The 25,357-nt window shown below is 53.1% G+C and overlaps 1 protein-coding gene across 16 annotated transcripts in view; it reads right to left on the bottom strand.

The window, feature by feature from the left end:
• TBC1D22A (TBC1 domain family member 22A) overlaps nucleotides 1-25,357 on the bottom strand; it is a 465,294-nt gene that overhangs the window by 110,753 nt on the left and 329,184 nt on the right. For all 16 annotated transcript variants that reach the window (XM_064283337.1, XM_064283338.1, XM_064283335.1 and 13 more), the window contains one exon: nucleotides 11,118-11,245. In XM_064283337.1, the coding sequence (XP_064139407.1) occupies nucleotides 11,118-11,245 (128 nt within the window). The remainder of the gene's footprint in view (nucleotides 1-11,117; nucleotides 11,246-25,357) is intronic.

The following is a 25,357-nucleotide window of genomic DNA, read 5'->3' on the forward strand; positions in this document are numbered from 1 at the left end:
TGTGACTTCAATCAGCAGCACAGAGTTCAGTCTGCCCACGACCAGGGGAATGAATGCTCGGACTCCATGGGCTGAGGAGACGCGGTGACGCTGCTGGAACAGCAGTAAGCCTGCGCCCCTGCAGCCTCCAGGGCTCTGGCGCCAGCAGACGTGGTGAGGCCAGTCCACGGGGTTCAGATAACACTGTGAGGGACGCACGCCCAGGATGGGACAGTCTGATGCTGCTACGCATGGTGGGGACAGTCGTGACAGTGACAGCGACGGAGCTGTAAGGTGTATCCTGTGCTCTGAGGGGTGGGGACAGTCGGGACAGTGACAATGATAGTGCAGTAAGGTGTATCCTGTGCTCTGAGGGGTGGGGACAGTCGGGACAGTGACGGTGCAGTAAGGTGTATCCTGTGCTCTGAGGGGTGGGGACAGTCATGACAGTGACGGTGCAGTAAGGTGTATCCTGTGTTCTGCGGGGTGGGGACAGTCATGAGAGTGACAGTGACGGTGCAGTAAGGTGTCTCCTGTGCTCTGAGGGGTGGGGACAGTCATGACAGTGACAGTGACGGTGCAGTAAGGTGTATCCTGTGCTCTGAGGGGTGGGGACAGTCATGACAGTAACGGTGACGGTGCAGTAAGGTGTCTCCTGTGCTCTGAGCGGTGGGGACAGTCATGACAGTGACAGTGACGGTGCAGTAAGGTGTATCCTGTGCTCTGAGGGGTGGGGACAGTCATGACAGTGACAGTGATGGTGCAGTAAGGTGTCTCCTGTGCTCTGAGGGGTGGGGACAGTCATGACAGTGACAGTGACGGTGCAGTAAGGTGTCTCCTGTGCTCTGAGGGGTGGATAAAGTCGTGACAGTGACAGTGACGGTGCAGTAAGGTGTATCCTGTGCTCTGAGGGGTGGGGACAGTCATGACAGTGACAGTGACGGTGCAGTAAGGTGTCTCCTGTGCTCTGAGGGGTGGGGACAGTCATGACAGTGACAGTGACGGTGCAGTAAGGTGTATCCTGTGCTCTGAGGGGTGGGGACAGTCATGACAGTGACAGTGACGGTGCAGTAAGGTGTCTCCTGTGCTCTGAGGGGTGGATAAAGTCGTGACAGTGACAGTGACGGTGCAGTAAGGTGTATCCTGTGCTCTGAGGGGTGGGGACAGTCATGACAGTGACAGTGACGGTGCAGTAAGGTGTCTCCTGTGCTCTGAGGGGTGGGGACAGTCATGACAGTGACAGTGACGGTGCAGTAAGGTGTCTCCTGTGCTCTGAGGGGTGGGGACAGTCATGACAGTGACAGTGACGGTGCAGTAAGGTGTCTCCTGTGCTCTGAGGGGTGGGGACAGTCATGACAGTGACAGTGACGGTGCAGTAAGGTGTCTCCTGTGCTCTGAGGGGTGGGGACAGTCATGACAGTGACAGTGACGGTGCAGTAAGGTGTATCCTGTGCTCTGAGGGGTGGATAAAGTCGTGACAGTGACAGTGACGGTGCAGTAAGGTGTCTCCTGTGCTCTGAGGGGTGGATAAAGTCGTGACAGTGACAGTGACGGTGCAGTAAGGTGTCTCCTGTGCTCTGAGGGGTGGGGACAGTCATGACAGTGACAGTGACGGTGCAGTAAGGTGTCTCCTGTGCTCTGAGGGGTGGGGACAGTCATGACAGTGACAGTGACGGTGCAGTAAGGTGTCTCCTGTGCTCTGAGGGGTGGGGACAGTCATGACAGTGACAGTGACGGTGCAGTAAGGTGTCTCCTGTGCTCTGAGGGGTGGGGACAGTCATGACAGTGACAGTGACGGTGCAGTAAGGTGTCTCCTGTGCTCTGAGGGGTGGGGACAGTCATGACAGTGACAGTGACGGTGCAGTAAGGTGTCTCCTGTGCTCTGAGGGGTGGGGACAGTCATGACAGTGACAGTGACGGTGCAGTAAGGTGTATCCTGTGCTCTGAGGGGTGGGGACAGTCATGACAGTGACAGTGACGGTGCAGTAAGGTGTATCCTGTGCTCTGAGGGGTGGGGACAGTCATGACAGTGACAGTGACGGTGCAGTAAGGTGTCTCCTGTGCTCTGAGGGGTGGGGACAGTCATGACAGTGACAGTGACGGTGCAGTAAGGTGTCTCCTGTGCTCTGAGGGGTGGATAAAGTCGTGACAGTGACAGTGACGGTGCAGTAAGGTGTATCCTGTGCTCTGAGGGGTGGATAAAGTCGTGACAGTGACAGTGACGGTGCAGTAAGGTGTATCCTGTGCTCTGAGGGGTGGAGACAGTCATGGCATTAAGGGGTGGACGATGATGGTGACAGTGCATTAAGGTAGGTTCTGTGCCCTGAGGGGTGGGGGCTATCGTGACAGTGACATAAGGCACGTCCTGTGTCCTGAAGGGGCCCTGGCAGTGGGAAGGCGGCCCGAGGACAGCACTCATTGCCCTCTGCCACAAGGCAGCAGCAGGTCCACTTGTTTCTATCCCGCTGAGCGAGAATGTGCCAACCACGCATCCCACCGCCATTCTGCTCTGGTTCTAGAACAGCGTCCACTTCTGCTTTGCCAAGGCTCCAAGCACACCTGTTCCTCTCCTCCCAGCTGGCCCCACTGACATCCGGGACGCTGGTGACTCCTGAGTGGGGAGTCACAGCCTCAGTTTTGGAAACTGGGAGATGTGTAGAGGATTTGAGTCTGGTGAGCTGCCGCCAAGGATGGACTCCTGGCTCACACCCCCAGTCTGTCCACTTCTGCACCAGATGACCTGGGACAAGGCCTGGCCTCCCTGGACCTCAGTTTATCTCCCTGAAGTGGAGAGACAGCGAGCCCACTGTAACAGCTGCCCAGGGTGAGTGTCTACATGCCCACAGAGCACCCTGGACCTCTGCCCTGTCTCTGTTTCCCACAGCAGCCCTGGACACAGCTGTTGGAATGTCCCTGGGAGTTCCTGCAGACTGAACATGCCTGTGGGTCCCGCCAGGCACTCAGGAGCTTAGTGAAGGCCACCCAGTGTGGCTGTCCTGCTACCTTGTTTAGTGATAGTGCTGCGGAGACAGGTCAGCTTGACCAGATGCCCCTCCCCCCTCCTCAAGGGTGGCACTCAGATACCCTCCTCCCTGCCGCACTCTGGGCCCCATGCAGGCCAGGCAAACCGCAGCTCCACCCACAGAAGTGCCCTCCATCTTCTCCAGAGGCTCGGCACACTCCGGAGGAAGCAGCACTGGAGATGCTGCCCATGGGCTCCTCCCTGACACCCTCGGCTGGCCCTGCTGGACAGGGACGCCCACGGCGCTGGAGGGAAGTACGCTGGACCCCGAGTCGCAGTAGGTCATGAGGGGAACCACCTGTCTGTCTTGAGAAACTCCTCCCGAATCTGGCCTCCCACGCCCTTGACCAGCACCTCTCACCGCACTCAGCAACTGTGTCCTGGGTAAAGAAAACAGTGAATGCGCTTGGCTGCTCACAGAAAAGCTGGAGGTTCAAGTCCACCCAAAGGCACCTGAGACAGACCTAGCGACCAGTATATGAAAACTCAGCCACAGAAAACCCTGTCAAGCCCAGTTCTACTCTGACACACACGAGGTCGCCACGAGTTAGGGACGGCTCCACAGCAACCATTTTTTGTTTGTTTTTTAAATGCTGTATCAGCTCATCACGTCACCCAAGAGAATACGGAAATCACTGAAAAGATATCAGTAATACCACACACAAGTAAAATCATGCTGGAAACCAAACCAAACCCACTGCTGTCGAGTCAATTCCAACTCATGGTGGCCCTACAGGACAGAATAGGACCGTTCCATAGGGCTTCCAAGGAGCACCTGGTGGATTCCAACTGCCTACCTTCTGGTTAGCAGTCAAACTTTAACAACTACTTTAAAAGTGGTTGCAGCAGTATATCAACAGGGAACCGCCAGAATTTCCAGCTGGATTCAAAAGAGGATGAGGAACGAGGGATATCATTGCTGACGTCAGATGGAGCCTTGCTAAAAGCAGAGAAGACCAGAAAGATGTTTACCTGTGTTTTATTGACTATGCAAAGGCATTCGACTGTGTGAATCATAACTAATTATGAAGAACACTGCAAAGAATAGGAATTCCAGAACACTTAACTGTGCTCATGCGGCACTTGTACATAGACCAAGGCGCAATTGTTTAAACAGAACAAGGGGATACTGTATGACTTAAAGTCAGGAAAGGTGTGTGTCAGGGTTGTATCCTTTCACTGTATTTATTCAGTCTGTATGTTGATCAAATAATCTGAGAAGCTGGACTATATGGAGAAGAATGGGCATCAGGACTGGAGGAAGACTCGCTATCTACCTGTGATATGCAGATGACACAACCTTGCTTGCTGAAAGTGAAGAGAACTTGAAGCACTTACTAATGAAGATCAAAGACCACAGCCTTCAGTACGGATTACACCTCAACATAAAGAAAACAAAAATCCACAAAACTGGACCAAAAAGCAACATCATGATAAATGGAGAAAAGATTGAAGTTGTCAAGGATTTCATTTTACCTAGATCCACAATCAATACATATGGAAGCAGCAGTCAAGAAATCAAAAGACTCATTGCATTGGGCAAATCTGCTGCAAAAGACCTCTTTAAAGTGTTGAAAAGCAAAGATGTCACCCTGAAGGCTAAGATGCGCCTAATCCAAACCATGGTATTTTCAATCACATCATATGCATATGAAAGCTGGACAATAAATAAGGAAGACCAACTAAGAATTGATGCCTTTGAATTGTGGTGTTGGCGAAGAATATTGAGTATACCACGGACTCTCAAAAGAACGAACTAATCTGTCTTGGAAGAAGTATAAGCAGAATGCTCCTTAGAAGCAAGGATGGCGAGACTGTGCCTTACATACTTTGGACATGTTGTCAGAAGGGACCAGTCCTTGGAGAAGGACATCATGCTTGGTAAAGTAAAGGGTCAGTGAAAAAGAGGAAGACCCTCAATGAGATGGACTGACACAGTGGCTGCGACAATGGGCTCAAGCAGAGCCATGATTGTGAGCATGACACAGGACTGGACAGTGTTTTGTTCTGTTGTACACAGGGTCGCTATGGGTTGGATGGCACATAACAAGAACAACAACAAAGAAATAAAAATAGATGTGTTATCAACTACTGCTAAATCCAGTCAGGAAAAATGATCTTAGGCCAGATGCTCGATGGGGTGAGGGTAGAGAAACGACCCCTCACACACGTCACTGGTGGTAGGAGGAGAGACAGGCACGATCATCCTGCCGAGCAATCTGGTGATCTGAATCAGGTACTTCAAAGACAGTCACAGCCATTCACCTCACAGCTCCACTCCTGAGCATGTCTTGAGGGACTATTTCTAAATACGGAAGATGTGTCGGCATGGAGAAGCCACATCAGAGACGTAATCACACTGAAAAATCGTCCCATCGCACTTCAGTAGACAATAATACATCCACAGGGTAGAATATTACACTACCACTTAAAACGATGGTTATAAAGACTGAGAACTCACGTAGAAAAAAATTAGGATAAAACAACGTGGCAAAAGCAGAGAATAAAATTTTATATAATATTTGATGACAATGATGTTTCTAAAAACAGAAAGATGGAGTCATCTACTTCCATAAAGATTACAGCCTTGGAAAGCCTATGGAGCTGTTCTACTCTGTCCTATAGGGTTGCTATGAGTTGGAATTGACTTGACAACGCTGGTTAAATCCGAGCCATCAGCACCTGGTGATGGTCCCTCTGTCCAGGACACCCAGATATTCAAAGGAGACCAGGTCAACAGCCTGTGCTTCTCTTTGGCAGCTTCTGTGCATTCAACAATTAAGTACAAAGAGGTCTGTGAGGAGCTAGAAGGTTAATATTTGAAAGTTTTAATACTCAAATAGTGAAAGGAAGCCAACAGCTGCCCTAATATCCCCGTCTGGTCACCAAGGGCCCAGGGAGGAGGAGCCAAACATCCCTCACTGAGCCCTGCTCATCACACCAGGGACCCGGGGGATCATCCGCCTTGTCCTCATGGCATTAACTAAAGGTCACAAAGAAGTGGACTGGAATCCTGGGGACTGCTTCTCACGCTGAGATGCATAGGCCGAGCTCCTGGAAGCGATCCACAGGTTAACTTTTACTCTTTTAATTTCCTCCAGAGCACATCAAGATGGAGATGGTAATTACTGCGCTCGCCAGGCCTGAGAGCAGAGTCCATAAATCAAGGCCGGCACAGCCACGGCGGAGAGGCCCACTGGCACGGAGGGACACACACCCCTCCTTGGCTGGGGCTTCTGCAAGTGTCCCCCAGGCCCGCAAAAGCGCTCCATGGAAGGAGCAGTGGCGCCCGCTCTGCACTGGATGAGCAGAGTATCAGATCTCTACTCTCGCCCCTGGTACTCATGGCGGAGAAGACAGGCAGGAACACCAGCGATGTCAATCACCGTGAGAACACATGCAGAGATGCCCTAGGTGTGCGGGGTGCCCCTGGAGCACAGGGGAGGGGCTGGAGTAAGTGGGTGGAACGGGGGAGGTTCCCTGGTCTGCAGGGGGCACTGTCAGTGCTGACTATTATGTTGGCCATCCCCGACCCAGCTGTCCTGCCCCCAACGAGTCCCTGCAGCAGCATACCCACCAGGGGGCCCAGAGGTGGCCACCCCCACACTGTGCTGTAACAAAGGCCAAAGGGCAGGGGAGGTCTCCGTGAAGGCTGCACTTCTTGTGTAAGTTCCTTAGCACCCAGCACACGGCCGTGTCCCACTTTTTAGGGCCGCTGCCGTGAAGACACAATTTAGTAACTCCCCTAGAAGTGCACCTTCTCACTAACATGCAGCCTTCCTAAACGTTCTCTGCATGTCCCCTTCCCTCCCTCACCCTGTCAGTGATCTCCCCAGGTGATGCGTGTTTCCCGGGGGGCAGGGTTGCGTCGGAGCTCAGAACTATCCGATGTGGGGTGAGGACCTCGCACGGCCTGCTGCCCCTTTCTCCTTTGAGGCCCCTCTGCCCTCAGGAAAGCCTGTCCTCACGGGAGGGGGCTCTCACGAGAAGTCCAGGTTCCCTCGGAAGAGCTCTGAGCCTCTGTCCAGAGGCCTAAGGAAGTCAGACAAGCATATCAAGGTCAGACTGCAGATAAAATGTCTACGAATACATCGTTTCAGAGCTCGGTAAAAACGTGACGCAGCATTACCCTCAATGTGACCTCCAGCTCCCACAAAACAAAACCCCAGGGCAGCCTGGGCACACGGTAGACCAACCAGTCGCCCCCACTGCCCCTGGTCAGGGACCTTGATCCCGGCTCAGGCTGGGGAGGTCCTTGGAGACCATTGACTCAGCTGGACGCTCTGACTCTTCTTCAGCTGAGGCTTGGCCAAGTGTGGGGACACCTCCTCAAGGAGGCCCTCAGCCTGTTGGGGCAAGGATGTGCCCTACAGTTCTGACTAACAAGTCTCGTGATTTCTGCCCACAGACCACAGGTCCACAGCTAGAGCCTCCAGTCCCAATCCAGGGGGTGGGAGGGCACGTGTGGCCCTGGCAGCTCTCCCCCCATCAAACCGTCAGTCCTCCAGCTCTCATGTGCAGGGTGGGGCCCCCTGCCGCACCTAGCTCTACATCTGCTCAGTGGGCTGCCCTGGGCACCTCCCCCAGCCAGTCACTGCGGGTGTGCACGGGCCCACAGTGAGGGACCATCCCCATAGGCACACAACCTGCAGTGATGCAGCAGGTCACATAGGACTCCCTAGGAGGGTGGACAGCACAGAGCTCGGGTTGGCCGCCGTCCACTCACAGCACAAACATGGCGCAGAACCCCATCTATGTGATCAGAGAGCCTGGCTGCTGGCAGTATGTAGGGGACCAGTCCACGGCAGAGTCCCACGTTCTTCTTGGACTTGTCAGCTCAGGTGATCCAAGCCCAACTGTGGGAACCCAGTTCCACTCAAACCCCAGCTTGTCGGAACCAGCCTAGGTGACCCACACTGCAGCCAGCAGGGACGCAGCTCTACCTTAACCCCACTTGTTGGAACCAGCCCAGGGTCCAGATGGTGAGTCTGTTAGCGTGCTGAAAAAGGCCTTCTATTTGGAAGCCCTCCTGTGGGGTAGAGGTCTTGGGTGCACATACATACGTGTACATACACATACATTCATGTATACCCATGTAACACATGTACACCCACGTACATCCACATACATGCAGTACACATACGAACACACATGTACACATGCATACACTGACGTACACTAATGTACATGCATGTACACCCACGTACACGTACATCATTCTCGGTAAAGTAGAGGGTCAGCGAAAGAAGGCAAGACCTTCAAGGAAGATGGCCTGACACAGTGGCTGCAACAATAAAAAAAAAAAAAATCACAATGATGCTGAAGATGGTGCTGGACCGGGCGGCATTTCATTCTGTTGTACACAGGGGTCGCTATGAGTCGGAACCAACTGGACAGCACCTAACAACAGACAAGCTGATTCCAAAATTTATATGCAGGCATGGAGCACACTGGATGGAGGGAGTGGTCCACTCAACTCTACGGCCAGGCCAACAACACACACAGCTGGGCAGGGCTTCGTCTCCCTCAAGGCGGAGAGAGCCCACACGCAGCCTGCTCGGGGCTGGCCAAGGTGCCCCTCCTACAGCCCAGGGACAGAGCAAAGACATGGCTGGCATCAGCCTTTGATGGAAGACCCTGTACCTGGGTCTCACAGGCTGAGGGTCTCCCGGGAGGCAGGACCACCCGCCATGCCCCACCCATGGGGAGCCCAATACCCAGTACCCACCTCTACAACAGAGTAAGCAAGGCATTACTACACATGGGCCGCTCAAGAGCAGGGCCTGTCCCCCTTCTGTTTGGGGGTGTTTCTGGGATTTCGTGCTGAAATAAAGCATTCCCTTCGTTTTGGCACCCCGCCTCATTCCGGGCCTGGGGCAGTGCAGGTGCTTATTGTTGACACGTGGCCAAGACACTTTTAAGCTAACTTGCAAGGGGATAAAGAGTTACTGGGACATGTAACGGCCTCACTAATAGACATTCCGGTTTAGAGGAGAGTAATCACCTGATTGCCATCCTGCGATTACTACGCATATTCATTGCTAAAAGATGCAATACAATTTCATGGTTACTTGGACCTGTAAAATAGAAATACCCCCCATTTTTAAGATACGAAGAGGTTTATGGACAGGGTACTGTCAGTTCAGGAATGAGTCCACGGCGCAAATGAGTCAATTCATGACAAAATTTAATTTTGGGGAAGTTCACTCAATAAAGATGCTGCAATTGTGCTTCGAGTTTTAATACCTATTAGGAGTTTTAGCGAAGTGGTGCAGGACTAGCAACAAGCAGATTCATTTTCTGGCTCCTCAAAATGCACTCGCCTCAACACCTAACTTATCCTTAATGCGGACAGTGTTACAGGGAACTCTGTGTCTAATGAGGGCCTGGGTCTTAGAGCAGCCTAACCAATCACGAGAGGGAGAGCGTCTGCGATTTAAGGGATATTAAAATTTGCTGCCTGGAATGCAACAAAAAACCAATCAATAGCACCAGACTGACAGCTGCTTGAGCCAGTCTGTCCAGGGTGAAGCTTTATGTCCCAGCAACGGTTACTGGCCAGGAATTCTGTAGCTGCCACGTACATAGAAAACTAAAACCAAAGAGGGGGTCCAGATGCCAACCTAGAGGTGAGCAGTAATGTCTGTAGTGAGCACCACTGGATATACAGGCTAAAGAACATAAAGGCAAGGCTGACATGCAGGACACCAGAGTCACTGCACAGCCACGCCCCCCAGCACTGCCACGCCCCCAGCACAGCCACGCCCCACAGCACAGCCACGCCCACAGCACAGCCACGCCCCACAGGACTGCAGAGCCACAGGACAGCCACACCCCCTCAGGACAGCCACGCCCCCCAGCACTGCCACGCCCCCCAGCACAGCCACGCCCCCAGCACAGCCACGCCCCCCAGCACAGCCACGCCCCCCAGCACTGCCATGCCCCCCAGCACAGCCACGCCTCCCAGCACTGCCATGCCCCCCAGCACAGCCACGCCCACAGCACAGCAGAGCCACAGCACAACTAAGCCCCCAGCAAGCCATGCCCCCAGCACAGCCACGCCCCCCAGCACAGCCACGCCCCCAGCACAGCCACGCCCCACAGGACTGCAGAGCCACAGGACAGCCACGCCCCACAGCACAGCCACGCCCCATAGGATAGCAGAGCCGCAACGGCCACACCCCGTGGGCTCTCAGCTCGGGCTCCAAGAGGCTCCAGTAAGCCATGCTCAGAATAAGCAGCCGTGGGCACGGGCAGCAGTCAGCACGCCCTGTCCTGTGGGAGGAAAGCATCACGCAGACCAACCATCCTTTTGTGGAAGGAGAGGGGAGAGTCCCAAGTGGCACCGTGGTTGACCAGAGAGACGACCAGGTCCTCTCTGGCCCTTCCAAGGTCCCCAGTCTTCTGCTACTGTCTTCAGCGCTGTTCGAGCACAAGGCTCCGATGCTAGAGCCCAGCCCCGCATCGGGGACTTACACTGCCTCACAGAAAGGCCCTGGCGTGGGGCTCCCCTACACGGTCCGCCCAAGCCCACCCCCAGCACCAATCTGCACAGGCAGCACCACGTTTCCAAAGCCCCTGGCAGGGGACTGTGAGCTCGCCGAAGGAAGAGGCTGCCCTGAAGCTTGAGTAGGGAAGCCGGCTGCCTGGTTCTTTAGGGCTCTGCGGAGATTTCTTTCCTAATCCCACATAATGGTGTCTGCTATTTGCAACTGATGATGCAGGCTGGCGGACACCCTCCCCCAGCACAGCAGCAGCTTCGGCAAACATCTCCAACAAGATGAAAAGGCACTAGAATAAGCAACAGAACACTCTAGGGAAAAAAGGTGGCTTGTTCCAGAAAACTCAATCTCCGGAAGAAATGAATTCCATCAAAACTGGTGGAGGGGAGAACCTTTCATCTTGTACTGAGTCTGCCAGTAATTTTTAAAAAATCTTTATTAAAGTAGCTCAAGACACAGAGGAGGGTGAGGCCTGCGTGTGAGCTTCCCTGGCAAACAGCTGGGACTCACACTGGACTTAGCACATCACTGACCACACTGCTTGGATGCTGCCCACGTGGACACCGTGAGCTAACCTGGCACCTCGGCGGCCCCCAGGAGGGCGTGGAGCTCACCTGGTAGGTGTCCCACAGGCGGACAGTGCAGCGCAGGGGCAGCTCCCGCATCAGCAGGTTGTTCATCCAGCGGAAGGCGAACTGCAGGTACTTCACCTCGTGCTGCTCCAGGTGCCGGTGCACTTGTTCTGCAGGAAACAAATAAGGCCCAGGCTGTCAGGGGCTCTGGAGCTGTGCCAGCCGGTCCCATCCCTGAGCCTGCCTCAGCACCCTCTCCAGCCACCAGGGAGCCCCAGGCCATGCCTTCTAAGGAGCAACTCATTTCTGTTAACTGGAAGACTGCAAGTTCCAGACCTCTTAAGGAAAAAGAATGCTGACAATGATGATGGTAGCTGCAGCTACCAAGTCTCCCGTGCCACGCCACATCTGGGCTGCTTCACGCCCCACGGCCAAGTAAGGCAAGGGCCATTCCCATCTTACAGATGAGAACACTGGCACTGAAAGGTGCCCCATGGGGGCTCAGTTGGCACCCACACCTGTCTGGTTCCACAGGCCGAGCTCCTTCCCCCAGCCCGGGCAGATACAGGGAGAAAGGAGGTGACGAGTGGACCAGCTCCCAAGGCTGACTTCCACCTTGCCCAGGAAATGTTCACCCACTCCGGACCCAACTGCACAGTGAGTGACTGGGCATGTCCCTAGACCAGGGGCAGGTGCCTCTGGATTCTAGGCCTGGGGGCTTCCATGAAGACAGCTGGGCCTCTGAAAAGTACAGGCTCTACCAGCCGTCATTTCCCCAGAGCCATCTCACATTAGCCACAAAATCTTTCTTTCTCACCAAGCAGCAATGGGTAGCTACTCAACGGTTTAAGATCCCTGAATCCCTGTCTCAGGCCTCTCTGCCGACACCCCATAAAGACAGGATTAGGGGTGGCGGGACGCTCCAAGGTCAGTGGGATCTGGGAAATGTAGCTGCAGGAAGCACAGGATGACCGTGCCCTAGCCCACCCAGTGGAGCTCCTGCCCCACAGAGTGCCCGCCTCATGGAACGCCTGCCCCACGGAGCACCTGCCCTATGGAGTTCCACGAAGGTGCCTAGGAAATGTGGACACAATTTCGTAAAAATAAGCAGGGGCTGTCTAACCCACCAGATCATAAATCAGGACTTTCCCATAATGATTTGTTAAAAAATCAGGGCCCATCCAAGTATTGCAAAGAGCCCTCTTTCTGCTCTCATGATTTCTTTGACCCCACCCCCTATGCACACCTCCCTTAGCAAGAAGTTGGGGGGCGGAGCGCGCTGGAGAATCCGTCCTGCCATCATCCCTCGTCTGTAAGATGTGCACCTTTGCCAGGAGTCTGGCTGGGCTTCAAGACCCGGTACCAGAGAGACACTCTCTCCTCCAGGGTACGAGGAGGCTTTGTTGGGTTTAGTCTGGTTCCCACTGACTGTTCCTCACTGTCACCCCTTCCCCCAAACTATCACTGTCCTTAGCTGACCAGAACAACACTCCTTGGCAACCCCCACTCAGCAGGCTGGGGCTACACACCTGTGGGGCCAGGTGTAGGTGTGCATGCAGTGGGGGTGGGCAGGGGACAAGACCCCTGTTATCGCTGTGGAGTAGATACAGCAATACACGGTCAGTGCAAACAAGACAGATGGTGAACAAGCACATGGCGGGGACGAGAACAGTGGAATCTAACCCTAGGAGACCGATACCCAGGGAGGAAGTGACCACCTCACTTATGTCCCACAGTCATGCTTCCTGGAGCCTGATGGAACTCGGGCAGCAAGCAGCCAGGACCCCAGAGGCATGAAGGCCTGACCACCATGTGCTGCTCTGCAGTAACACACCCACGGGAACCCAGGGGCTGAGGCGAGCAGAGGCAGGCACAGCCCAGGGCACAGCCCAGGCCCAGGAGGCAGGTGGGGCTGGGGCATGATGGGAGGGCACCAGCCATGGACAGGAGGGCCCGAGCCACGGTACAGTTTGTGCTGGCGTCTGCTCACCCCGATACTCAGCTCTGATGGACTTAATGGGAAAGCCCATTAGAATTCTCTGGGCTCCTCTCCCTGAAGGGACAAGTGCATGACAGGGGAGGGGTGCTTTGTTTCTGTTTGGGTTTGGTTTTGCTTTATTCAGACATCCTGGCGTATGGCCATGCACGAAATATCAGTGAAATTCTGCGTGTCTACACTACCAAATCCCATCTCTTTCTCTCTGTTTTCCTCGTAAAAGCTCAAGGAGTAGAACATCTTGTGTGAGGAGCAGCTGAGAATGTGGGGGCTTGTCATAAATCAGGAAACGCGGTGGTACCCGTGCTAGTCAGCTGAGAGCAAATAGGCCATGGTGGGGTGGTAAGAACAGATTACCCAGGGCAACCTAAAAGTGTGTCTCCTAAAACCAAACCGAATATGTACAATGGCCTAAAGTCAATTACCCTCATTAGCTTTTACAAGAAAACCTAGAATTTTGGTGGAATTTCCTCTCTGCACTGGATCCCTTTAAGTACCACCTTCCAAAGCTCCCAGCCACGGACGAGGACTCATCTCCCACCTCGAACGCTCTGTGAGGGGACAGGCAGACTGTGAGGAGCCTGGGCCTCAAACTCGGCAGGGGACAGGGAACCTGTGTTTCTCACAAGTTCCCAGGTGATCCTTCTGTAGCTAGCCTTGGGGACCAGAGAAGGTTATGTGACAGGATGAAAGTTGTGACCCCTGCATTGCAAGACCTAAAAATCTCAAGTGCTCCCCGACATTGTTGAACCTCGTTGGCCTCCAGGGTCTCGCTGTGAGTCCCTGCCCTCGCCAGATATGCCCCGCCCAGTGGACAAGACTCCCCACCCGCTACTTCCCTATCAGCGGGAGCAACTGCACCCCCATCCCCTCCCCCAGCCTGACCTGGCAGCTTGTGAAATTATTCACACCAGCCCATCACATCCTCCTGGGGGCCCAGAGGGCACCCCACCCTCTTGTCACTACAAAGCCTGCCTCCCACAGCCCCTGTTCAATGTTCCCAAGCACGCCACTGTGTGGCCCTGTGGGTGCGAAGTCTCCTCCTCAGGCTGTGAGCACATATGATGAGTAAATTGCTGCCACCCCACCTGTGCAGGCCTGGGTGTCATGTGTGCTGCGAGGGAACCCTTCCTCACTGGCAGGGTGAAATAGGAGGTGGTCAGAACACTCCCTCAAAGGGGCAATCTCACAAGAAACCAGCACCCAGACGGACTTCCAGTCCTGAAGGAAGAGAGGGTTCATGCCTGTCGCACGGGAAGTCCACAGCACAGGGGTCCGAAGGGGTTCAGGCCTATCGCACGGGAAGTTCACATGGTACAGGGGCGCGAGGGGGTTCAGGCCTGTCGCACAGAAGGGGCCCGAGGGGGTTCAGGCCTGTCGCACAGGAAGTCCACGGCACAGGGGCCCGAGGGGGTTCAGGCCTGTTGCACAGGAAGTCCCTGGCACAGGGGCCCAAGGGGGTTCAGGCCTGTCACACAGGAAGTCTGTGGTACAGGGGCCCGAGGGGGTTCAGGCCTGTTGTACAGGAAGTCTGTGGTACAGGGGCCTGAGGGGGTTCAGCCCTGTCACACAGGAAGTCTGTGGTACAGAGGCCCGAGGGGGTTCAGGCCTGTCACACAGGAAGTCCATGGTACAGGGGCCCGAGGGGGTTCAGGCCTGTCACACAGGAAGTCCATGGTACAGGGGCCCGAGGGGGTTCAGCCCTGTCGCACGGGAAGTCTGTGGTATAGGAGCCCAATGGAGGGTGGGCTGGGGTGTGACCCAGAGGTAACGCTCTATACTCTACAGTTTTCTTCTGATCAACATATTGCATACGCTTATTTTAAAAAGAAGCTTTCTCTCACTACCACAAAAGCTACCACTTGCTGTAGTGGGGCAAGCTGACGAGCAAGTGCAGTGAGGGGCATGATGCGAGCTGGGGGCCTTGTCGGCAGCAGTCCTCAGAATTTAACAGCACACTTTTTGATTTAGAAGTACAAAGGGGACAGAAAGGGAGCAACACTCTGCTGCGTTGCCCAGCCCTCGGCTCAGCGGTACCTAAGTCATGGGGTGTTTCACCACAAGACGCCTTGAGGGTCTGCATAGATGGCCCACAATTTGACAAACACTGGCCCAGAGTAAAGTTGAACTGCCCCAGAAAGGAAACCAGAGCCTGCCTCCCTTCTCAGCCTTCACTCTGCAGGTGGCACCAGGTGGCTGGTGATGGCCACCACATCTCAAACCTCAAATGCTCTTCATGCCCCCAGGCGTCGGCTCATGTGGCGCCTTCTACCTGGGATCTGGCCTCCTCCCTGCCCCGTCCCGGGAAGTGCTACTCATGTTAAGCGACCTAGAAAGCATTCGGAAACTCCCAGGCTGTCAGGAGCCCTCTCTCCTGAGCCCAGTAAACACCTCCATTAAAGCACTTATCACCGAGCACTGGGCTCAGCTGTCTTGAAGCCCGCATCCACCCTGTGGACAGGAGCTGGTAGGGCAGGGGCCACAGCTGAGCCACCATTTCCCCAGCCCCTGGTACACGCTTCACCAGTTGCCATGGAGTCAATTCTCACTCATGGCGACCCCGTGTCAGAATAGAGCTGTGCTCCACAGGGTTTTCAGTGGTTGATATTTCAGTACATCAGCGGGCCTTCCTTCCAAGGTGCCTCTGGGTGGACTGGAGCCTCCTGCCTTTTGTTTAGCAGCCGAGCACTTAAACATTTGTGTCACCCAGGGACTCCTAGGGGCTCAGTATACGTCTGTTAGATGATAAATGAATGAACGCAGCGAGCAGACATGTCACTGAACAGACATATAAACCCCAGGTTTCAGTCCTCTTCCCCTACTTCCTTTTCATAACAATTTCAACAATTCTGAGAGGTTTGTTTCCCAGCAATGCAATGGATATTGTGCTCTTTCTACAGAATGTAAAAAATTATCCTAACCTGAAATTACCCACAGCTACATAATGAAACCTCTGACAGGTTCCCAGGGCCCTGGGGTGGCCCATTGTCCAGCCTGTCCCCACAGGCAGGACACCAGCATGGCCGTGGCCCAGGTACTAACATGGGGCACGCCGGTCAGTGCGGAATTCAAATAGGATGAGCACCTGAAAAGCCACAGCTTAGAAAATGGCTGCGTTCACTGGACAAGGCTCTTTTACACAGAAAAAGAGGACTGAGCAGCCAGGAAGATGCAGTTGGCTATGAGGGATAAGTCAGCCAGCCCTGCATTAGAAAATCATGGCCTGAAAGCAAAGTGCCCAAGGAGGCCGACACTGAAGCTGGGAGCTCCCAGATCTACAGCTTCAAAGGCGCCATGCTGAGGGCAGCCACATGCCAAGTCAGGTGCTCCTAGCTCCACTGGACACTGCAGCCTGCGGCCCTACAGGGACGTTGGGCCACAGCTCTGGGAGAAAACAGCCCTGGGGTCAGCACCAGGAGCCTCACTCATCATGGCAGCTGGCCGCCACTCCTCAAGTTCATTGCACTGTCCGACAGAACCCACCTACGCCAACGACTCAGAGGGATCCTTGGCATTTTAAGTATCTGATCGGGGTTCTACTAAGGTGATTCCAGTGACCTTTTAACGGGCTTCCACAACACCTGGCGCGTTGCCCTCTGGGACATTCGTTCGCCCATCTCTCGCTCGCCCCACATGGCGGTTTGTTAGCTGAGGAGGCAACGAGTCCAATGGACAGAGGAGCTATAACCCGGACCCCGGGTGGACGTGAGTTTAAGACTTTCTGGCCAGTCTTCCCCAGGACAGAGAGCTCGTCTGTCCCAGAGCCCAACAACGCCAGGTCCGGTATATGGAAATGTCCAGTGCGTATTTGTTAAACAAGCAACACAGTGCCCACGGCTCAACACTCTTACCAGAGCTCTGGGCAGGACCAATGTTGGGGAGGCAGCCTGGCCAAGGACCCAGCACAGAGACATGGCCGTGCCACCCTTGCCAGGCCCAGCTTTGCCACCACCGGCCTATCTGAGAAGGAAGTCGTCATTTATGAACTGGGAATATAAACAATTCCACACGTGCCTGTGAGGTGTGCCACACCTTTCTAAAGGAAACTGGCAAGCAAACAGATTTGAAAGATCAAACACGTATTTCCGGGGCATCTGCCATTGACGTGACCTAACTACCCACAGTGAAAATTAACCCTTCTCTGCTCAGGCCAGGTCCCGCTGAGGCCCTTGCAAGGCCGACTTCCAGGCCCCACTGGCAGACGCAGACTCAGCAGGGCACAGGAGCCCCTCGGGCCCCTCCCACCCCCCACGTGACTCTGACTGAGGCGATTTTGTCTCAGGTCCTTAGAGGGCGTAGTGGTTAAGTGTTACGGCTGCTAACCAACGGGTTGGCAGTTCGAATCCTCCAGGCGCTCCTTGGAAACCCTATGGGGCAGTTCTACCCTGTCCTATGGGGTCGCTATGAGTTGGAATCGACTCGACGGCACTGGGATGACTCAGAGAGGAAGCTCATTCTGCTGGAGCGTGACTGCCAACTGACTGCACTGACCTCTCACCTGGCAGCTCCTCGAAGGGGGCCGTGCCTTTCACACCGTGACCCTGTGGGACCCTTGTCCTGGCCTATGGGGTAAGGCAGGTCAGATGACCTATCCAGGGGCACAAACAAGGCAGAGGAGGTCTCACGATGGGACCCAGGACTGCCCCACCCCCAGTGCGGGGCTCTCAGAGCAACCCCACACGGCCAGGATGGGGCGTGGACGGCCAGGATGGGGCATGGATGGCCAGGATAGGGTGTGGACCAGCCCTGTGTCTCTGGCAATCAGCTCCCAGCGTGGCCTCCTCACAGCATATCTGGAAAAGCACTCGGTGACAACCAGTCACCAGAAAGCCAACCCCAGAGGACATCCAGGCATCCATTCACTAAGCAAGTATTCCGAGGGGGCTCTGTGGACCTGGGCTGCCTGTGAAATAAAGCCTCTGGGAAGACAGGGCATAGTCCCTGCCCCAGGAGCTCAGCACCTCGTGGGAGAGACAGAAAAGGAGATTCCAGCTGGAGCCTCAAAGGCTGTATCTTTCAAATGGTGCAGCCACCATGAAACCAGTTTGGCAGGTCCTCAAAAAGTTGAACACAGAACAACCATATGACCCAGCAATTCCAATCCTAGGTATATACCAGAAGTGAAGGCTGGAACGCAAACAGAAACTTGTCCACCAATGTTCACTACAGCACTTTTCACAATAGTCAAAAGGTGGAAACAACCAAAATGGCCATCAACAGATGAATGGATAAACAAAATATGGTAATACATACAAATATTACTCAGCCATCGAGAGAAATGAAGTCCTGACACTTGCCACGACATAGATGAACCCTGAAAACATCAGAATCAGTGAAGACCCTCCATGAGATGGACTGACACGATGGCTGCACAATGGGCTCAAGCACAGCAGCCATTGTGAGGATGGCACAGGACGGGGCAGTATTTCATTCTGTTGTACACAGGGTCACTGCGAGTCGGAACCAGCTCCACGGCACCGAACAACAAAAACACAACCAGGCATGGGAATGAGGGGGTAATGGGAAGTTGTTGCTTAGGGGGCACTGAGTTTATGTTAATGGTGGTGGAGTGATTTGGAAAAGGACATTGAGAATGGCTGTATGACTTGATGTAATCAATGTCCTGAATCACGTCCGTAGGAATTATTGAGATGGTATGTTCTATTTCCAACAAGAGCTCTATGTTTCATCAAAGCTGATGAACGTGTCTCGGGTGTTTGGTCTTATACCCATGAACTCCTGACAGGAACTAGCAGAGCAATGTTGGCACCCATCTGGGGGTAATGGGAGCCACCAACACAGGTCAGCACGCAGCTGTGGCGGAGTACTGGGCACTCTGTACTTCATGGCAAACACTCCATTAGGCAGCCCCACCATGTGATCAGGCTAACCAGCTGTGTCCTGTGACCAGTGGACATCTCACCTAGAGCCCACTGGCCAGCGGTCCTTCTTTGCCTGGAGGAGGCGGCCATCTTTCAGTGGTGGCTTGGTTTCTCCGGAAGGAAGTAATGAAGAGTGATGGCATGGCCGCCAGTTTCTCCTCTGCCTTCTCATCTGCATAATGAATTTCTGGCGTGGCTGACTCCCTCACCAAACGTGGTGAGAAATGGACTCCTAAACTCTCAGCATTACTTTCAATTTGTATACATCAGAACTGCAAATGCATATCCTGAAAAGCTTCATTTTTCCTACTTTATAAGTAATTGTGAGCAGATGGTCTTGCACTGATAAAGGTGATTTGGTTCACAGTAATTCTGAATTCGAAATTTCCATTCCACTGGAACTGAGAGCGTGCATATAATGAATGAGCAGGGAGACGAAATTATTGTCATCTTTCAGGCTGAAGAGACCTTTCCGTCCAGCCCTTTGGTGGCAGGTGAGGGCAATGCTATCGTCATAACGTCACCAGAAACATGCTGGTCGTGTTGGGAGGCAGAAGAAACCACCGCCATGTTTGCCAAACACTCTCCTCAGCACTTTAGACAGCAGATCTACAGACTGAAAATTCTGCTGAAACCTCCTGTCTTTTTGATTAAAAGTAAAAATAAATTATGCAAACACGCCCTGTCCCAGGATTTATACTAAAAAGGAAAAAAAACATGTATGCCATTGACTCTCCACAAAAGCGCACACACTGTTTATGCAGGGCCAGACACCACTTAGATTTATCTCCCCAAAGAGTGAGCATAATTGCTCACACTCAGACACCTGACAAAGACAACCTTTCAAACCCTCCACAAAGCTGAGGCCAGACGTGGATACATCACATTTTTCCTGGGCGAGGCATGAATAAGCTTTGATTTGGGGGAAAGATTTCAATTCTCTAATCAGTTAAAAGGGAGGAAAAAAAGAACAAAAGTAAGAGCCATTGATAGCGAACAGGGGCCTCTTCTAGCCGAGCAGCCCCGCCTTCTCTGCTCAGCCCTGCTCGTTTGCAGGGTTTGGTTTATGTTAACAATAAGTAGCTTGGAAAACAGCAGGTCCCAAACAGAGGCTGGGCCCACCTGTACCCACCAGCCGGAGAACCAAGGCCCAAGGCCATGCCAAGGGAGGGCAGGAAAACGGAACAAAGTGGAGGAAGCTAGACAGCAGATCCAGTGCATGCCCAGCTCTGAGGCACCAATCCAGGGCTCACAGCTGCAGACAGAGCATGGGGCCAGGACTGCACTTGGCTCTGCGGAGGATTCAAGAGGACAGAGGGCCTAAGCATAGGGCCAGGGCTGCACTGTGGCTCCATGGGAGCTCCAATGGGACAGAGGGCTTCAGCGTGGGGCCAGGGTTGCACAGTGGCTCCATGGAGCCCCCAAGGGGGTAGAGGGCTTGACTGGGCAGGGGCAGAGGGAGAGGGGGATCAAGGGTCAAGCAGAATTTTGCTCTCCAGGCCCAGCGCACACACTGGAGGTCCCTACCAAGCAGACACCAGGCCACCTGCAAGTGGAGCGCAGGAGTTGAGTGCAGGCCCAGAATCAGTCTGGGTCACCGGCCTGTCCTCTCCCTGTGTCACAGGCATCAGTGAGCCATGGAGAGGTCTCAGATCAGTGCCAGCGAGCCCAGGGCCAAATTCCAGGGCAGCTTCTGGAAAGTCCTCTAAGCTCTCAGTACCTCCAGATCCTCCCCCCAAATCGGGAGAGCAACAGCTGCCTCACAGGGCGATTGCGGGGTTAGAGTCTGGCAAGGGGAGCTCCTGGCACACAGCCACCATGCAGTGACACTCAGCAGTGCCTCCCCACCACCACCCCCATCATGGGTGCCAGACCAAAAATGCAGGAAGGAGAGGCGCCGGCCACGTTTAAGGCGCTGTCCACAGCACCACTGTGTCCACCAGACAAGCAGGCATGCCCACCTCTTGGCCACCCCAGTAAGCCATCCCGTGGCCTGATCCCTTCCACCTGAGGCCTCGGTGGGCAGGCCCTCCAGAATGCCCCTTCCCAACCATCAGAGCACAGACAGCAGCAAGACGCAGCAGCCAAGGTACCGGAGGATGGAAGAAATGACAGATCAGTGAACCAGGGGAGGGAGATAACGCTCTGGACCAGGGGCTGGGCTGGGCCAGGTAAGCCAGGGGAAGAAGATGCAGCCTCTGGTTCCCAACCCAGTGTGCAACACCTGTTATGACCAGGATGGGAGCCAACAAAGCAGCCAATCAGAGGGAGCCCAGCACACTGTTCAGGGCAGATGGGTGGGATTCCAGGAAGGCCTGAGGTCAGTTAAGCATCTATCAGGCCAGAATGTAGTGAAGATGGCACTTGAGCGAGGCCTAAGGCACAGGCTGGATTGTTGACACATCTTTAGCACGATTTGGCCTAGAAAAATCTGAGGTACACAGACGTTCTCCTCTTGATGGACGTTCGCGGCATCTCTGTACACAAGGTACTTCCTCAGAATACATTTTTCCCTCTAAAACCACACTCCTGCATTTCAGTAACAGTCATTATGGCATCCTCACGATGCGTTTTCCCTTCACAGTTATAATGGAAATCAATAGCAACTGAGATTTATGTAGAAAATTTTAATCTGCAAACACCATCTCAGGATGTGCTGAGGGCATAAAGAGAGAAATCCCAGCCCCTCAGCCCTGTCCTTGCAAAAACAAGCTCAGCCTGTCATGCACCAAGGCGCCCAGAATCCCAGCAGCTCACTGGGCTGACTGGACAGACTGGAGGAAGTTGATTTCATCCCCGCCTCATCTTCCACGCAGTGCCTGCCTCTCCCCGAGCCACTCAGGAGGCACACACAGAGCTGAGAACCACGTGGTGCCCGCCTCTCCCCGAGCCACCCAGGAGGCACTCGTAGAGCTGAGAACTACAGGGCTACCTCCTAGAACTGTACCTGCGACCTGAAACACTGGTGGTGGCCCTTCCTGCAGCGATTCTGGAGGCAGCTGTGGGCCAACTCTGAAGACTACTGGCAGCTGCTGCAGGGTCCTGCTATGAGGTCCTGGCGTATTGGGCAGAGTCCAAGCTGGAAGTAAATTCTCCCGGGCTGATTTTAGCATCAAGGGCAGGCCATGAGATGGCCCCCTTCTACACTCTTGACACAAAGGTGGGGGTGAAGTCAAGCTCAGAAGGCCCAGTGGGAGGGGCCCAGAGGGGGCCAGTGCAACCCTGGGACAGGGCCCACCAGACACGCCTGCCTCAGGGACGCTGCCCTCTCAGGACCCTTCCGTGGATGGGTGCTCAGGACGGAATGAAGGCCCCGGCAGGCAGTGAGGAGTGTTTACCTGACATGGTGACACACCATCTTCTCATCTCCAGAGAGGTGATAAGGCCTGGTTTTTGACAGTAACAATCTAAAATACTAGGTATTGTACTCTGTCCTATAGGGTTGCTATGAGTCAGGATCCACTAAACGGCAACAGGTTTGGGTGTTTTTTTTTGGCTAGAAGTACATGGAACCAAAGCGAGGAGGCATTAAATCACGCTGACTCACAGATGTGTTCATGAGTACCTCGGCGGCCCCTCCCCCCAAACCACAGCTGTTTTCATTCGGAGGAAGCGGTGACATCTGTGATTTATTACAAAAGGTTACAAATCTGCTTCCCAGGTGCCCACAGCTCAGGGGATACCGAGGACACCAGTAACCTTGGCAAGGATGGCTCTCAGCCACACACACACTGAGTCCAGTGGCTCCAGAAGAGAGAGGTGAGTCAGACACTGACCAGTGGCCTGGAAGGTTCTGTGCAACACGGTCACATATGCTCCTGGTGAGGCCACAGTGAGGAAAGGAGCTGGTGAGGAGTGCAGACCTTGGCTGCAGTGTGGCCAGGCAGTGGGCACCCCTCAGCCTTGGCTCCGGAGGCCCTGCAGCCCTGTCAGGCCGAGAAAGCTGGGTGGCAGGAAGCTCTCTGTGAGGGTCCTTGGGCCCCCAGCCCGCTGAATAGGGCCCTCTTGCTGACCTTTCTCCAAGACAGTACTCTACTCACTGGGCTTTCTCCAGCCCAAGCTTCCCAGCTGGAGAGAAGGGGCCATGCTGTTGGGTCACCGTCACTAAGACAGGTGGGCACAACAGCACTGACTTGGTATCTGATGACAGATTGCTGTACACACAGACAAACAAAGCAACAAAAGACGTGGCTGCCAAGGAGGCTACGAGTTTAGATTTCAGGAAAGAAAACCTAACTCAAGGTGGCCTGGTAACGATGGATTCATGATCTCAGAGGAGAAATCTCAGGTTAGTTCACTTGGTGGTCCTACGTTAGCGGATACCCATGCCAGAATTGAGAGGCAAATGCTCAATGCTGCCTCCTCGGGGTCCCAATTCAACTGGTGTGAAGAGCTCTACTGCGGAAGGAGTGACACGATAAACTGAATATATATAAAGAGTATAATGAGATAACCTTTGACATACATACTCATCTCTGAAATCACCATCACAATCAAAACGATGAACTCAGGCGTCGGCCTCCAACATTTCCTCTCGCCCCTTGGTAACCCCTCCTTCCCACATCCCTCCCAACCCCATCCCGAGGCAAGAATGGTTCTGCATTCTGTCACTATGCATTAGTTCGCATTTGCTAGAATTTTAAGTCAACAGAATAACACACTGTGGGCATTTTTTCCCTGCCTTTTTCACTCACTGTAAGCGTTCTCAGATTCCTCCATGTTGTCACAGGTATCAGTTGTTCATTCCTTTTCACTGCTGAGCAGTACTGTGTTGTATGGGTACACCACAATGTGCTTACATCTTTGTTAATGGAAATCTGGGCTCTTACAAGTTTTTGGCTGTTACAAACGAAGCTGCTATGAACGTTTATGTACCAGTCTTTGTCTGGACCTGTGCTTTTCTTTCTCTTGGGTAAATAACCTATGAGTTGAATGCTGAAATTATATAAGAAACTCTCAAGCTCTGTTCCAAAGCGGTTGTGCCAATTTTCATTCTCATAAGCAGTGTGGTGGAGTTCCAGCTCCTCCAGCCCCTCATCAACACGTGTTATGATCAGTCTTTATAATTCATCCATCCCAACAGCAATGTACCGCTGTAATCATTTTGGTTTTAATTTGTATTTCCACAGCGTGCTTATTGGCAATCCAACTATTTTCTTTGGTGAAGTAGCTGTTCAGAACTTTTGCCCATTTAATTACTGGATTGTTTTCTTATTATTGAGTTTTGCTCTTGTTACTGTTAGGTGCCGTCGAGTCAGTTCCAACTCATAGCAACTCTACATACAACAGAAGGAAACACCGCCCGGTCCTGCGCCATCCCCACAGTCGTTGTTATGCTTGAGCCTACTGCTGAGCCACTGTGTCAGTCCATCTCATTGAGGGTCTCCCTCTTTTTTGCTGACCCTCCACTTTATCAAGCATAATGTCCTTCTCCAGGGACTGGTTCCTCCGGATAACATGTCCAAAGTATGTGAGACAAAGTCTCGTGACCCTTGCTTCTAAGGAGCACTCTGGTTGTACTTTTTCCAGGACAGATTTGTTCATTCTTTTGGCAGTTCATGGTATATTCAATATACTTCACCAACACCACAACCCAAAAGCGTCAGTCTTCTTAGGCCTTCCTTATTCGTTGTCCAGTTTTTGCATGCACATGATGCTACTGAAAACACCATGGCTTGGGCCCTCAAAGTGACATCTTCGCTTTTTAAAACTAAAGAGGACTTTTGCAGCAGATTTGTCCAATGCAATGTGTTGTTTAATTTCCTGTCAGTAAGTGCTTCAAGTCTTCACTTTCAGCAAGCAACGCTGTCATGTGCATAACACAGGTTGTCAATGAGCCTTCCTCCAATCCTGATGCCCCGTTCTTCTTCATATAGTCCAGCTTCTCAAATTGCTCAGTATATAGGCTGAATTAAGTATGGTGAAAGGATACAACCCTGACGCACACCTTTCCTGACTTTATACCACGCAATATCCCCTTGTTCTGTTCAAATGACTGCCTCTTGATCTATGTACAGGTCCCTCCTGAGCACAATTAAGTGTTCTGGAGTTCCCGTTCTTCACAATATTATCCACAATTTGTTATGATCCACACAGCTGAACGCCTTTTCATAGCCAATAAAACACAGGTAAACACCTTTCTGGTATTCTCTGCTTTCAGCCAGGATCCATCTGACATCAGCAATGATATCCCTGGTTCCACGTCCTCTTCTGAAACCAGCCTGAATTTCTGGCAGTTCCCTGTTGATGTACTGCTGCAGCTGTTTATGAAATTATCTTCAGTTTTGAGAGTTCTTTATATGTTCATTAACGAGATATATAATAAATATTTTCTCCACTCTGTGGCTTGTCTTTTTATTATCTTAATAGTGCCATTTGTTGACAAAGAATATTGAATATGCCAT

Source organism: Loxodonta africana, chromosome 4 (assembly GCF_030014295.1).
Source record: "Loxodonta africana isolate mLoxAfr1 chromosome 4, mLoxAfr1.hap2, whole genome shotgun sequence".
Lineage (NCBI taxonomy): Eukaryota > Metazoa > Chordata > Mammalia > Proboscidea > Elephantidae > Loxodonta > Loxodonta africana.